Source organism: Scomber japonicus, chromosome 7 (genome assembly GCF_027409825.1).
Source record: "Scomber japonicus isolate fScoJap1 chromosome 7, fScoJap1.pri, whole genome shotgun sequence".
Lineage (NCBI taxonomy): Eukaryota > Metazoa > Chordata > Actinopteri > Scombriformes > Scombridae > Scomber > Scomber japonicus.
Genome location: NC_070584.1, coordinates 27,394,092 through 27,409,382, shown reverse-complemented (window position 1 = coordinate 27,409,382; position 15,291 = coordinate 27,394,092). Strand labels below are relative to the sequence as shown.

The following is a 15,291-nucleotide window of genomic DNA, read 5'->3' as shown; positions in this document are numbered from 1 at the left end:
TCAGAGCCGCTCCTTGGTGGGCACCCAGATGTATGGACCAGACTGCTCATCAATGATCTGCTTCACCTGCGAATACACTTCCTCTAGAGACGAGCCCTGGACTATAGCTGCAGAGAGAGAGAGAGAGAGAGAAAGAGAGAGAGAGAGAGAGAGAGAGAGAGAGAGAAAGAAAGAGAGAGAGTCATACAAATAAAATAATAATACTTGTTCTAGTCATTCACCTATCTGTAGATATTCTGATTTAACACATCTACATTTGTGTATGTGTATTTATGTAAGTATGAGTATGTGTATTATGTATTACATTTGTGTGTGGATATATGTGGGGGTGTGTATCTATTATGTGTATATGTTACGATTTATTTATTTTTATGTATTTCAGGGCAATTAGATTGCTTCTGTAGTCAGGACATGTCATTCCCATGTCTACATTGGTGGCCATATTACATTACCTCCAGATACATGTGAGTTGTGGTGGTAAACTCTCTCATTACAGTATATTTATGAGTCATAAATGGGTTCAGGTGCATGTGGCTAACCAGTGCTAGCCTGTGTATGTACAGTACACGTGTGTGCTTTCTCATAACTAACCTGTAAAGTACTCCGTGAACTCCTGCTCCAGTTTGACAGCTCTGTCGTAAGTCTTCCTCGCCTGCTCCTCAGTAAAACGCTTGTTCATCTCTCTAGAGACACACAGAAGACTTCAGATGTCAAGGTGCAGGAAAAACAACATAAACCAGCTTTTACATTCATTTAAAATTAGCATCAAACTAACTGACCTCACTGTAAATTCTAGATCAAGTTCAAGTATTATTTTACAGTAAATGAACAGAATTTATCTTCATACCACATTTTGTACATTTTGCCACATATAACAGTAAAAAGGTTTAGATGCTGCTGTTTCATATTGCTTCTCTGACCTGACCTCACTGTGAAGTTCAACAGGTGCAAAGTGAAATTATATATTTATGATCTTATGATTGTTATTTATGATATTTTATTACACTGGAACTGCATCAGATTAATGTGATGACTTAGCACTAAAGATGTACAAACTGCACATTGCATATAAAGGTTTGATACCCTGGTAAATGTGTAAAATAAATATACTTGTCAGATCTATCATTTGAACCACTTAGCTGTCACCACAGAAACATAGTGTCACAAAATCAATCTTAGGCATTACAACTTTAAATTATATAGAGTTTGTTAGTTGCTAAGCATTGTGGGTAGTATCCTATATTCAAAATGTATATTTGTGTCTTTATCGTTAAGATATATTTATCTGTTTATGGACACAGTTAAAGACTGGTGTGCCCTCAAGGTTTCATAGCGTGATAAGTTGACCGGCAGCTTGTTAAACATTTTAACCAGAGCTAGGCCAGAGCTGACTGCTGTTACTATTGTTTCTAATAAAGCAAACTGCAAGAAGCTGCTAGAGCTGCTTCATCTTAGCAAATTAAGCACAGCAAAATACATTCATTTACAATAACTTATAACAATAATGTTGCTGAAGTTGTTTGATATTGTTGATACTATTGTCAGGATTCTACCATTGATACATACAGGATGTTGTATATGTAGTTTCTTCATTTTATTTACAGGATGTTGCGTTTATAGTTTATTAACTTTACTCACAGGATGTTGTTGACATTGCTTGGTCTAATGAAGATAGCAATGGGGTGGAGGCCTGCCATCTGGAGGCGCTTTATCGCATTCCCTGATACATCCAGTATACAATGTTTACCCTAGGAGAGAGAGAGAGAGAGAGAGAGAGAGAGAGAGAGAATTAGACAGCTCTTCCCATCCTCCTCATCCATCCTCCATCGATCGTTACTCTCCATTTCCTCTGTCCTCTGTATTATATCTCCTGTCTCCTCGTGTTCTCTCCTCCACTCATCATGTCTCTGTGTGTGTGTGACTCACCTTCTCAGCGACTTCTTTGACAGACTGTATGCTGGTTCCATACAGATGGTTGTTATACTGGCCGGCCTCGATGAACTTGTGTTCCTGGATCTCTTGCTCCATGAGTTCTCTGGAGGACATGAAGTGATAATCTCTGCCGTCCACCTCGTAGTCTCGCCGAGGCCGCGTTGTGTCTGAGGAACACGGACGTATACACAGTAAGCTTTGTTTCAAACTTTATCTCTGATTATACACACAAAGCAAACTCTGCAATGGCTTAAATTCTAGATCAAGTTCAAGTATTATTTTGCAGTAAATGAACAGAATTTATCTTCACAATTCATCTTGTGTAAAAGAAACTTTTAAGGCATTTAAGATTTTCCAGGTTTTAAATGTTGAAGTTTTTTAACAGAATGGCATCTTATTTCAATTTTTAATTCACAACCTCTCTCAGCTAACATTTGAAATATTTTTTTTAATTTCCAGGCTAATTATCAAGTCATCATTTTAAATTGTCAGTGACGAGTGCAGAGTATGATAAAAGTTACATCACGGAAACTCCTTTCAGTTTGGCGAGCTAAACATCAACTCCTAGTGAGTTCATAAAAATGTACTGAAAACCATATGATGAAACATACTATCATTTTAAGCTGATGTGTCAGTATTCATTATGGCATCATAAACATGATTTTATAGTTTTTTGTAATGTGTGCAAAGTTCCAGCATCGTTTAGTGTCTTTCAGAGTTCCTGAAGTTCAAACACTCACGTGGGACACAGGAGCCAAACTTGTCAGGGAACTCAGAGATGAGGTCATCATTAACTCGATCTTTCATTGGTCCAAGAATGATGACTGGCCGCGTGTAATTAACTGGGAAATGACAGAACAGCAAAACCAGATCGATAAACACACAAGAAACAAACTAAGTTGAATTAAGCCAAGAATCCAGATCTTATCCAGATCTTTTAATTATGTTAATGTAAAAGATGAAGTAGCACTAACCACTTCAATGTAAGAGGTTAAACATGCTATAGACACTTTTTTTTTTTAAGTATATTTTTTTGGGGTTTTTTGCCTTTAATGTACAGGACAGTGGAGAGAGACAGGAAACAAGAACTGTAGCCTCAACACATGGGGCGGGAGTGCTACCCGCTGAGCTATGCTCAACCCCCTCTGTAGACACTTTTAATGAGGCAGTTAATTATTTTTCTTATAACCAACTATGTAAGGTAAGTTTGCATTGATAACATTCCTTTTTTTTTAAATGTATTTTTGGGCTTTTATTTAACAGTGGGTGGCATAGAGGCTAACAGGAAATAGGGAGAGAGAGAGGGTATTGACTTGCAGCAAAGGTCCCTTGCTGGAATTGAACCAGGGATGCTGCCACCAAGGTTCTCCACATTAATAACTTTTATAGTCAATATCAAACAATACATAATTGTTAAGAAACTAAAATAAAGTGAGGATTGGGAGTTAAACACTGACCTTCCTGCTGCATGACTGGTTGGTAGGTAAGGAGAGTCTCCTCCTGGCCAGCTGATTGGATAAACAGAAATCATGGACACATTTAGAGGCACAGCGGGTAGGATTATTGACAGCAACACAAACCCCTTATCATTTTCTACTGAAGGACTAAACTTCTTCAACAGCTTTGGAAAAGCGAGCTGGCGAAGCAGAGAGAGGTAACCTGCACACGCGTACACACACACACACACACACACACACACACACTCAAACACACACACACACACACACACACACACACACACACACACACACACACACACACACACACTCAAACACTCACATGCTCACATGCACACACACACAAACACTCAAACACTCACATGCACATAAAAAACACAATAATCACAACACACATGTGCATGAAACATCAATAGGCAGGCACACACAGTTACACACACACACACACACACACGCTCAAACCAGCAGCTATTGCAAGTGGCTGCTGGTTTGAAAATAAAATAAAAAAATTAACGAGTGTGTGAGAGAGAGAGAGAGAGAGAGAGAGAGAGAGAGAGAGAGAGAGAGAGAGAGAGAGAGAGAGAGAGAGAGAGAGAGAGAGAGACAGAGAGAGAGACAGAGAGAGACAGAGACACAGAGAGAGAGACAGAGAGAAAAGTGTGTGTGAGAGAGAGAGAGAGAGAGAGAGAGAGAGAGACAGAGAGAGAGGGGGGGGGAGAGAGAGAGGGGGAGAAAGAGAGAGAGGAGGGTTTTCTTTGATAAAATAAATAATATATGTCTTTCCATCTCCCCGACCTTCAGACACTGCCCTATCTACGTGGGGAGAGGAGTCAATGTACAGCAATAGCACCAAAATATGTTCAATTACATCTGTTAAAAAAAGTATTTTACCATATTGCATTTAATATGTTTGTTGATATTTGCATATCGTATATTTACTTGTTATCATCTGTCAACGTCAGTAATCTGTACTGCTTTGGTAATACGGATTTCTGATCTATCATGCCAATAAAGCTTATTGGAATTTGAATTTGAGAGAGAGAGAGAGAGAGAGAGAGAGAGAGAGAGAGAGAGAGAGAGAGAGAGAGAGAGAGAGAGAGAGAGAGAGGGAGGAGAGAGAGGGGGAGAAAGAGAGAGAGGAGGGTCTAGACTTACAGGAACTACTTTCACTATCACTGGTGCCAGAGGTTACCAGCTCTGGAAGGACAAGACAGGTCAGAGTCAGCAACACACACACATACAGAAGCACATATACAGACAGACAGACACACACACACACACACACACACACACACACACACACACACACACACACATATATATATGCACACATTCTATATATCACATCACATATATCACAACATTAATAAACACAAACTCTCACTTAATTATAGAAAGCATCCAGCACACAATATCATTCTTCCATCCATGTTCTGTATTTGGAGGCTGGAGCATATCCCAGCATGCATTGTACATCACCTTGAAAACCTACTCTTCATGACCAAAAGTATGTGGACACCTGAATATTACAGACTCTCAAGGACTCACAGGTCAATGCTTCACTGATAAGAGATGGAGGACCACCTCCCAGGCTTATCCCAAACTATGACAACACATGGACCAAAAGTAAAAATAACTATATGTTGACAGATGTGTCCACATACTTCTGACCAACCCACTGAGCTGCTCCACTAAGTCAGTAAATTAATGTATTTCCACATGTATGTTTTTACATGATGAACTGATTTAACCGACCTATCCTTGACAGAGGTGCCATGAATTCAAACTTTACAGAGTCCATTTCAATACATCCTCAACCTCCCCTCTCTCCATCTCGTTATTCTGAACTGAGGAGGATGAGGAGAGGATAAACTGAGAGAAGATGAGGGTGACAGTGAAATGGACACTGTACGTCAGGTTTTCCAGCAGTATGAAGTTACATACTCTGACCAGTAGATGTCACTGATGTGCAGAATACTTACCCTTATCATCCTGATCCTGCAGAGAGAGAGAGAGAGAGAGAGAGAGAGAGAGAGAGAGAGAGAGAGAGAGAGAGAGAGAGAGAGAGAGACTATTAATCATCATACCGAATATGATCACAACAGTATCTTGACGGTTATCAGCACAAGCCCTATTTGAAAGCTCATGGGTCCTATATTCTTCACACACACACACACACACACACACACACACACACACACACACACACAGGCTACGAGTGCACAAGAGTAATTGCACTGTCTTTCAAAGCATAGAGCCAGGGGATACTGTGTGTGTGTGATTCTGTGTGTGTGTGTGTGTGTTTGTGTGTGTGTGCATATGTGCGTGTGTACGATCATTTTTAATTATCAGCTCTTCACCATGCAGAGTTGCTGAATGCAGAGTTGCTGATTCACACGGTGCGAGGAAAACAGAGAGGGAGTGAGAAAGGGAGCTGACAACACAGTGATATCAATAGCTTGTGTTAGACTCGTGTCTCAGCTCTCTTCATCACGCTCTTAGAGGTGTGATTAAAGTCACGTTGTCGCCTCGCCTGTGAACTCAGACTGGAACTCGCTACATTGCAAATATTAAGTTCATGTACTTTTAATTCATTATAACTAAATTCTTGAATTAATAGTTATAGAATATCTACACTTCTCCGAGTAGTTTGATATGAAGAGTTTAGTCAACATATAGCCATTATTATTATTCAGCATTATTAAACTCATAAATCTGTTATTGCAGCTATTGTGGCAACTTTTACTGCTAATCAGAGACCAAACAGTAGTATAATATTACTGTGACTGGTGACTATGAACTCATTCCTCATTAAAAAAAAGGAAAAAATAGTAATTGAAAGAAATGTCTTTGCTGACAGGGATCCTGATTAATTCACCTGTCAAATAAGAAAGATGAATAACTATCCTAATACCAGTTTCCTTTTACCTTTAACTCTGGCTCTCTCTTCAGACACTTACAGCTAATTAAAACATTGCTGATGAGTCATGACAACAATCTCAACCACCGGCTTTCAGTCTATCAAAGATTTAGTTTTTAAATAACTAAATGCTGCCCATCTATAATAAAACCAGATAAACAATTTACATCCCCCCATTTAGCATTCAGGGGCAGTATACAGGCATTAATGTATACTGCTCTATGAGGACATATCTTATATCATTACACCTGTAATCCATTATCTGTTACCTCCATTTGTAGGTGCCAACAGGAGGACTTATAGCTGTTGACTATTATATTAATACACACGTATATCTGCTTACAACTACATTATAGTGTGTTATAAACCATTTATTACCTGTTTAAATACTGCTTATAAATACTTGAAGTAAAATCTATCCGAGCTTGACCTCTCAGGGTTTTTAGATTTATTTTTGTTGGCAGGATTAAAAACAAATCAATTAAAGATGCTTTTAGCTTTTGTGCTACTGTGGAATACATTTCCAGTGATTTCAACAAAGTAATCTGTCTACCACTGTTCTTAATTACACACTGACTTGCTTTTGGGTCTGTGCTGCAAACTTCATTATTTCATTGCTTGGCTTTTAGTTTGTTTTTTTAAGGTTTTTAATTACCGTTGTTTTAGTCTCAGTGGCATATAGAAAGCACAGCATAAAGGTTTCTTCTTTTGCTGCAGCCAAATAAACAATTAAATGTGTTTCTTTTCTAGTCACACCTTTTAAATATTGGATTAAAAATCAAGTATTCATAAAGCTATATTTAGATTTAATGAATATTTAACATAATAAGCTCTCGAGATCTCATAATATGATTGATTAATAACACAGTCATTTACATTTACATGATGAAAAATGACTTTCCACTGCAAATAACACAATGTCTCACCTCCTTTTGCACCTTAACAACATCTTAACACATTCTCATTAATTTTCCTCTGATAAGTTAAGTTCATTGAAAATCTAATATTAAAGTTTCTTAAGAGTGTCTTGAGGTTTGAGACAACACATTATAGTTGTGAGATTGTTGATTGTTATAATTTTACCAACATGTACCTGCAATTTATGGCACACATTGAGTAAGAGCACTCTCTTATAAATGTTTTATCATTTTTTCCAGTAATAACCTTTAGTCTTGTCCAGATGCTCTGGATGAAAAGACAGACTTGTTATTTCTTCTGACGTCTGTCCTGTTATATTGAACAGCAGGGATTGATGACACGCCTGCAGAGCTTGTTGATGTAGTCAGCGGTTTTTCCAAACTAACAAAAAAAAAAAAGATCTACAGATGACTTTTGCCTCTAACTGTGATGTTGTCTACCCTGATCAAACATAGAGAAACACACACACAACATGACAGAGACTTTTTTTACTTTAATCATGTGTTTTGTGTTACTTTCATGGTGTAAAAAACTGCTGATTTTCCAAAAAAGTTGTGAGCGATATTTGTAATGAACCCAACAGGTTAGTACCACATTTCTTTTGTCAGGTTGAGAAAGTTGTACTTTAATTGTCATTTTGCTGACCTTTGTGAGACCCAGTCCTGATTTTAAGGGTTTATATGATAAGTTGCTACTCACCGATCTATCCTGAGACCTCGACACTCTGACCGTCTTTAACCTCGACCTCTCCTTCTTCTCTGCCCTGTGAGAAGGAAGGACAAGAAAAAACCACTGAGAGAAATGTGGAGAGATAAAAGACGTCTAAGAGTATTTAAGGACACAAATACAAAATGCAGCTTGAATTTTCTTCAGATGGTGGATATGAGTTGGTTTTTCAGACATAAATAAGTAAAAAGAAGTTCCTTTCAGGAATATAGGGAAATATAAGTTATTCAGAAGCAATCTTGGGACTTTATTCAGGTATGTCCAACATTATTCATTGCTTAGGTGGTCAATATTTTTCTGTGGGGGGATAGTCACTAAAGTCAAAGTCCCTGAAGACCCTAAAGCTCATCCCATGTCTAGACGCTCAATACTATAAATACATAATCATCTTGGTGCAGCTGAAAACATCTGGAGAGCTGGAACTACATTAACCCCTCATAAAATAAGCAATGACAAAATCTCATATATTAACCTTTTATTCAAGAGGTTATTTTGTAGTTTATTACAGTATATTAGAATTTATATTTTATTTTTTTGTAATCTCTCTCATGTTTCAGCAGCACTGTGATATTTGGGGATTTCTGAATAGTGGGGAGAGGGAGCTGATTGAATTTCATGACATGAATATCCACAGGTTATGTAACTTGACAGCATGTGCATACATCCACTAATCTGAATGTGCTGTGACTCGTACTAAATGCAAAGCGATGAGAGTGAAAGGAGATCAAAACAAGTTTAAAGTAAATGTAGAAAAGCCATTCGGTCAAGGTCCCGTTTGTCTCTTAAGTTTAAATTTAGATTTGAGGGCCATTTCCTGCTGGTGGTCACATCCAACACTTGAATTTTAAATAAGATGAATATCCAGAATCTCACTTAAGGAACCTGTTCGTCTGTTGAAGCCTCGTTTTCTAATTTAGGTTGAAAAGCCAGATGTCTTTTTTATGCAAAAGTCTTACATAATGCAGCTTTTAACCTCACAAAGTCAGCCAAAAAAAAAATCAGTGAAAACAGACCAGCAGCAGTGTGGTCCGCAGCAGAATTACAATAATAAGTAAAAAATGCTGGACTGCAGGCCCTATTTGGTTTTAATCCCTGATGACAGCTCGGCTCTGAAAGGCTTTAAAACCCAACAATACCTTCATGTGAGCACATATATGCTTCTACTCTAGCAAATAAGTTGTCTTTGCTCCTCCTTTCCTCTCTATCAGCCTGTATCTGCTTTTCTACTCCATCTCAAGAGGAGTGGAGAGAGAAAAGGGGAGGACCGTAGAGGAGGAAAGGATGCAAGGGAGAGGAAGATGCAGGGGAGAGGAAGAAGGTAGTGAAGAAAAGGATGGGCAGGTGGAGGATGTGAAAAAACAGGCTGAGAGAATGAGGATGACAGGAAGGGGAGGAATAGATGGAGCAGAAAGAGGAGGAGAGGAGAAAGAGAGAGGAGGAGAAGCAGGATGCGGTGTGAGATAGGAGAAGCACTTTGAGGAGGAAGTAGAGGAGATGATGGAGGTTTAGAGGAGGAGGATGGGTGGCAGGTAGGGGTAGATAATGAAAAAGAGAAAGAGATAAAGAAAGGGAAAGAGAATGAAGATGAGCAGACAGGAGAGGAGAGGAGGAATAGGTAAAACAAAAAGAGGAGGGGGGAAAGGAAAGATGAAGGAGGCTAAGAGACAAGAGAGGAGACAAAAAGACAGAAAGAGAAGATGGAGCAGAAAGAAAAAGATAGGAGAAGAGAAATAAGAGGAAAAGAGTTGGAGAAAATGGGAGAGACTAGCAGGAAGGGGTGGAGGGTGTGGAGAGAAGAGGAAGAGCAGGTGAAGAAAAAACAAGTAAAGAGTAAAAGGAGAAGGAGGAGAAGCAGATGAAGCGAAAATGAAGGAGATGAGAGAGTAGGAGGAGCAGAGGGAGAACAAAAAGAGAGAATGAGGGAAGAAGAGGAGGAGAGGTGGGAGGAGGAGAGGTGGGCCAGACAGGAAATGTATTGAGATGAGATGACAGCTTTTATCAAAAGACTAATTAACTTCACGTTTCTCACAATAGATCTCTAATGATTCCACATATTCTCACCCGCCTGTAATATCCTGTATTTAAATCCTTCATATTCTAATAATATAAATATCAAATTATAACTTCTGGTATTCTTTTATTACACTTCATATATTCTAAAACCTCAGCCTACAATACATGAAGCTGTATTATCCTTCCACCCTAACCCTAATACATCAACCCCTGACAGCCCAGATTCTCCCATCACCTCAGTCCATTAACACCCTGCCTTCCAAACCCATGACAATCTCCACATCATCCCTCCTACGCTCCGTTCGTTCACTCCCACTTCTTGCTGCTTTTAATCCCTCCAGCCCTCTTTCACTTACTCTCTGTCATTTTTAACAATCTCTCACTTTTCTTCCCTCCCTCCGTCCCCCATCCATCTCGCCTTCCTCATCAGCTCCTCCTCTCACCTCAGACTCCTATCAACATCTGTCTATCACCTCCTCCACTGACGAAACAAGGAGAGAGAGGAGGGATTATTGCTATATTTCCATTACAGGTTTCCATTTCCCTCTCTCCCTCTCTCCCTCTCTCTCTCTCTCTGTCTCTCTCTCTCTCTGTCTTTCCCAAGGATAAGGCAGATGGCCGCCCACCTTGAGCCCAGTTCTACCTGAGGTTTCTTCCTGTTCAAGGGGAGTTTTTTCCGTGCTTGCTCACATGGGAATGTCTGGTCTGTCAGAATTAAATTAAAGGGTACAGTCTAGACCTTCTCTATGTGAAAAGTGCCTCGAGATGACGTTTGCTGTGATTTGGCACCAAATAAATGAAGATTGAGTGATTGATTCAGCAGATTTTATACACCAGTGATGCCTGCAACTATTGTCCAACATAAAAATGACACACCAAAGTTAACTGAAGCTAATTACTGTTGAAACTTTGCACAAAACAACGTCCATGTTGTCTTTATTATAAGTGTTCACTGACAGTATACACCTGGAAATCAACAGTGTGGTCCAGTATGCAACAAATTTATTTAGGCGCCTATAGATGTCATGGCAACAATCTTACACTTCTATTGCATGCCACGCTGTGCGAGACAGGTCTAATAAAATCTTGGTCACAGTCTGTCTGACTGTACAATATCAATTTTGAGGCATGTCAGGTGGTGTGATGAATCCCCGAGGAACCGCAGCGCCACGATAACAACAGAAAAAAGAAATGCAAGCAGAGACATGTCATCAACTCATCCAGAATCTATCTGCACTGCTCTCATGTTTTTGGAAATATAGCAAGAAATAAACAAGTTTTGCCCACAGTGCTGCTGGCACGTCTACATAAAAAACTCAAAAGAAGGAAGAGCAGGAGTGTATGGATCCACCGCAGTCAGAGAAAGAGAGCAACATGAAATGTTAATTTTACAACATGAGTTTGATGTGAATATGTTTTTTTTACAGCTGTTTTATGCTCCCAGTGTATTCTGATTTATTTCCTGTCATATTCTGATTGGTGGTTTTGTAGATGTGAATCTGTCTTTGGTCGCTGAAACTCTAAATCATCTGTGGTTGTACAGGACTCCTGTTTCTGATTGGAAAACAAAGATTTCACCACATTAAATCTTCATTGCCAACTTTGTCTGTCTAAAATCAGACAGTATAAAGGAGCCTTTAGTCAGACCAAGTAGAATAGGTTGAGCACTGCGAACAGCTGAGGTCAGCAAAAACAAGATATTCAGGGGGTGTTAAGAAGGATGATAAATTAGCATCAGCCACCAGACAAATGCTGGTATGATATTAAAGTGGCCGGTAGATTTCAGACAAAAAAATAATGACTTATAATTGAGTGGCTGGTGAATATCAACATATCTGTCAGCGGCTGGAAAAAGTAAATTTCCCACCCTGCTTTTAAGTTACTCTAATAACAGTTTGATAGTTACTTAAAATTACGCTTCCATGAGTCATCGGCAATTCATAAAAAAGCAATTTGTTTAAGTAATAAGAATCAGTAAATTTAACTCTCCACCCTGATCCAAAACCCTTTAAACTCTGACCTCCTGCGGCTGGGGATGACCCCGACTTCGGGGCAGTTTGGGGGCGGGGGGCTGAGGTGACGTGCTGGCCACCACTCCTCTTCGCCTGCACTGCTCACGTGGAGGATATCCCCAAAGTGAAACGGCAGGACCTGACTGGGCGCGCTCAGGTCTGACGCACTCCCATCATAGTCGAACAATGCTCTGCAGACAGAGAGACACATAATTACATATTAAACAGGTACATCAACTTCAGTGTGATAACCCTGTCTGCTGGAGGGGAAATGTTTAAATACATTCATTCCAAAAAACAAATAGAAAGCAAACTTTTGTTAAGACATCTTTCACATTTTCTCACGACTATCGACAACAACTTGACACCTATAACAAACACTGTGAGATAAAATAAACACAACCAGACAGAGAGACAGACAGACCGACAGACAGAGAGCTGCTGTAGTAACAAAACAGCTGAGGACTGTTTTCCTACACTATTAATTCATGACCTTGTCTGTGTGTATATGCCTCTGTGTCTGCAATTATACACATATTCCTGTGTGTGTGTGTGTGTGTGTGTCACTCTGCTTGTGTGCATTAATATGTTGCCGTGTGGGTTGTGAGTCTGAGTGCATGTGTGTGTTTGAACGGTGATCTGTCTCTGTGACCACGAGTTTCAAACCTGTCCAGAGGGAAAAGGGAACAGAAAAGTAGGCCAGCAATGTGTGTGTGTGTGTGTGTGTGTGTGTGTGTGTGTGTGTGTGTGTGCGTGCATGCGTGTGTGCTGGTGTGTGTGTGTGTGTGTGTGTGTGTGTGTATGTGTGTGTGCGGGCAAAGGAACTAGAGCTGAAATAACAGGCATCCCCTAAAGTCCCCACTGCCTTCATCAATAAAACAGAACACAGACAGAGAAGGAGAAATCTGAAGAGAAAGAGAGAAAATGAGACACTGAGAGCCAGACATCCGTAAAGAAAAAAAAACACACCTAATGTTTTAATGATATTAGATTAAAGATGATAAAAGTAAGATTTCCACATAGCCTGTTACAGTTACAGTTGGCTGCAAAAACAATGTGTCGATCTCCATTAGACTGGATGCAAGCTGCTGTTAATGACTAACACTGTAATTAATGGTGCAGATGTAGTTTAATAGATAAGTGAACTCATGACCAGAGGGTCAACAGTCTAGGTCTACTGCATGGTCAATAGTGCAGTAGAGGACTGTAGTCATCAAGTCAGGGGAAGCTCGCTATTGTTTTAAGCTACGGTTGTGTTGGTTGTTGAATGTTATATATATATATATATATATATATCTTATATATTATATATAAAATAGCAGCAGATGGAAGTCCAACTATATCAGCAGCTGCGCAACTTAATGAGATATTTAGAGATGTTTCTGTATTATCATAAAATGAACAATTTAAACAATAGCTTAAGGAAATATTATATTAAAACCTAGTGTGCATGTACTACATCAAAGCAGATGTGTAAACTGTGGGTGTCAAACTGTGTACGTCTCTAGGGAATTCTTGCAAATATAAAAGTAATTTCTCTGGTCAGTGATTTGATCCCAGGCTCCAAGTGTCCATTTATGATTTATTGGCAGACCGTCTTGCAATTTATGTTGTTATTTTGAGAAGGGGTTACAAATTGTAGCGTATATATATTTTAATGTTTGTCTTAGAAGAGTACACTGAAGTTATTAAAAAAAAACATGTTAAAAGACATTACACACTAATATGAATGTAACCCTGCATTGATATTAAAGAGTTTACATACATGCACATTAAAGAGAAGCTGTTAGATTTGAGTGCAAAAGTAGCCCTCTTTACATTCATAACATTATCACTTCACACAGTCAATACTAAAAAGTAGAAAAAAATAAACGTGCACCATCATTTGAAGAACTCCATACACCCAAAATTGTTCTTTCAGCTGCCAGTTTACACTGATGGATGGTGTGTAGTGTTATTAAGGCCACAGCTTAAGTATGTAAATGTAACTCTAAATCAATTACCTGTTCTCAGTATTACAGTGGTTTTAATTCCTCAGTGGGAACCTCTGAAACCTAATTACACGAGTCAAGGAACACATATTAATTACTGCAGTGTGTAACAGGAATATGTAGTCTCATTTTACACTGGTCTTTTCCCAGTGAGTGCTGTTGTACAAAGTCAGTGTTGGTTTTTGCAGAGCCAGCAGTTTATTGTCCAAACTGAATTGTAGTTTAAATTTGCACTCGATACTCATATTAAAGTATTGCTGCATATGTGCACTTTAATTTCAGAGGCAAATACACAGGATAATTCAACATTCATTGTCTGATAGAAAACAATGAAATACTAGTCGAGCAAATTATTTGTTAATTATTTGCTTCAAAGGGCTTCACACTCTGTACAACACAGGATCATGTGACACTTTCTATCCTAGGAAAAAACTTGCATGGATACAATGATGGACGGACATGTGTATTATACAGTATTAGTAGTTAGTAGAAAATGTTCTGTATAATATATATGTGTAATAGCATTTAAATGAACAGTCAGAATGGTCAGCTCTATCAAATTGCTCCAAAATAGCCCAAACGCAATCTGAAACCAAAATATACTGTTTCAAGAAGCCAATGTCCTAAAGTATTTACTTAAAATGCTTTGAAATTTGAAATCAGTACGTTGGAGAGGCATATTGGAGGGTTTTTTGTGCCCAGTGAGACACAACCTTCGTACAGCTCTCAAACCATGAACTAGAATTAATGCATCACTGTTCTGCTACCAGGTGACTGACTATCAGGTCTCTTATAAATCTACATATTTTAGAGGAATATATAAACTAATAACTAAATATAAAATATGTTGAAAAATATACTGTGTAGTTTAAAATGGAATGTGACTTCATCTTGTTAATCTTTCCGTGCCTATGCTTGTACTGTAGATCTTTGTGTTAGCAGTGACATATACAATTACATTGCAGAGCTATCAGGCCATACAGTACTATGTGTTTAAAATAGTCGAGTGGATGTAAAACGAGGAGAGAGAAGGATGATGAATCGATGGAAGAACAGGGAAGAGCTCAAACACACACACACTCACGCACACACACACACACACACACACACACACACACACACACACAGGAGGAGTCGTACATGTCACCTTGCTTCAGCGACATTTCCTCTGAGAAAAGGTTATACTGTGTCTTATATATTATACACGTTAAAAAAAAGCATGCATGGACACACACATACAACAGCCCAGAGCACCAGACACCTCAAACTGTCACCCACCAACCCTTAGCTCAACCAATCAGCTGCCAGTCTGAGTCTCCCTC

General features: G+C 39.0%; 1 protein-coding gene across 1 annotated transcript in view; it reads right to left on the bottom strand.

Annotated features, from left to right (window-relative positions):
- The window catches only part of LOC128362404 (disks large homolog 1-like), a 110,656-nt gene continuing 95,365 nt past the window's right edge, over positions 1-15,291 (bottom strand). Inside the window, exons 17-26 of the mRNA XM_053323149.1 lie at positions 11,987-12,169; positions 7,927-7,990; positions 5,372-5,387; positions 4,545-4,586; positions 3,390-3,440; positions 2,673-2,774; positions 1,927-2,099; positions 1,639-1,748; positions 592-683; positions 1-107 (exon numbers count right to left, since the gene is read on the bottom strand). Of these exons, the coding sequence (XP_053179124.1) occupies positions 1-107; positions 592-683; positions 1,639-1,748; positions 1,927-2,099; positions 2,673-2,774; positions 3,390-3,440; positions 4,545-4,586; positions 5,372-5,387; positions 7,927-7,990; positions 11,987-12,169 (940 nt within the window). The remainder of the gene's footprint in view (positions 108-591; positions 684-1,638; positions 1,749-1,926; positions 2,100-2,672; positions 2,775-3,389; positions 3,441-4,544; positions 4,587-5,371; positions 5,388-7,926; positions 7,991-11,986; positions 12,170-15,291) is intronic.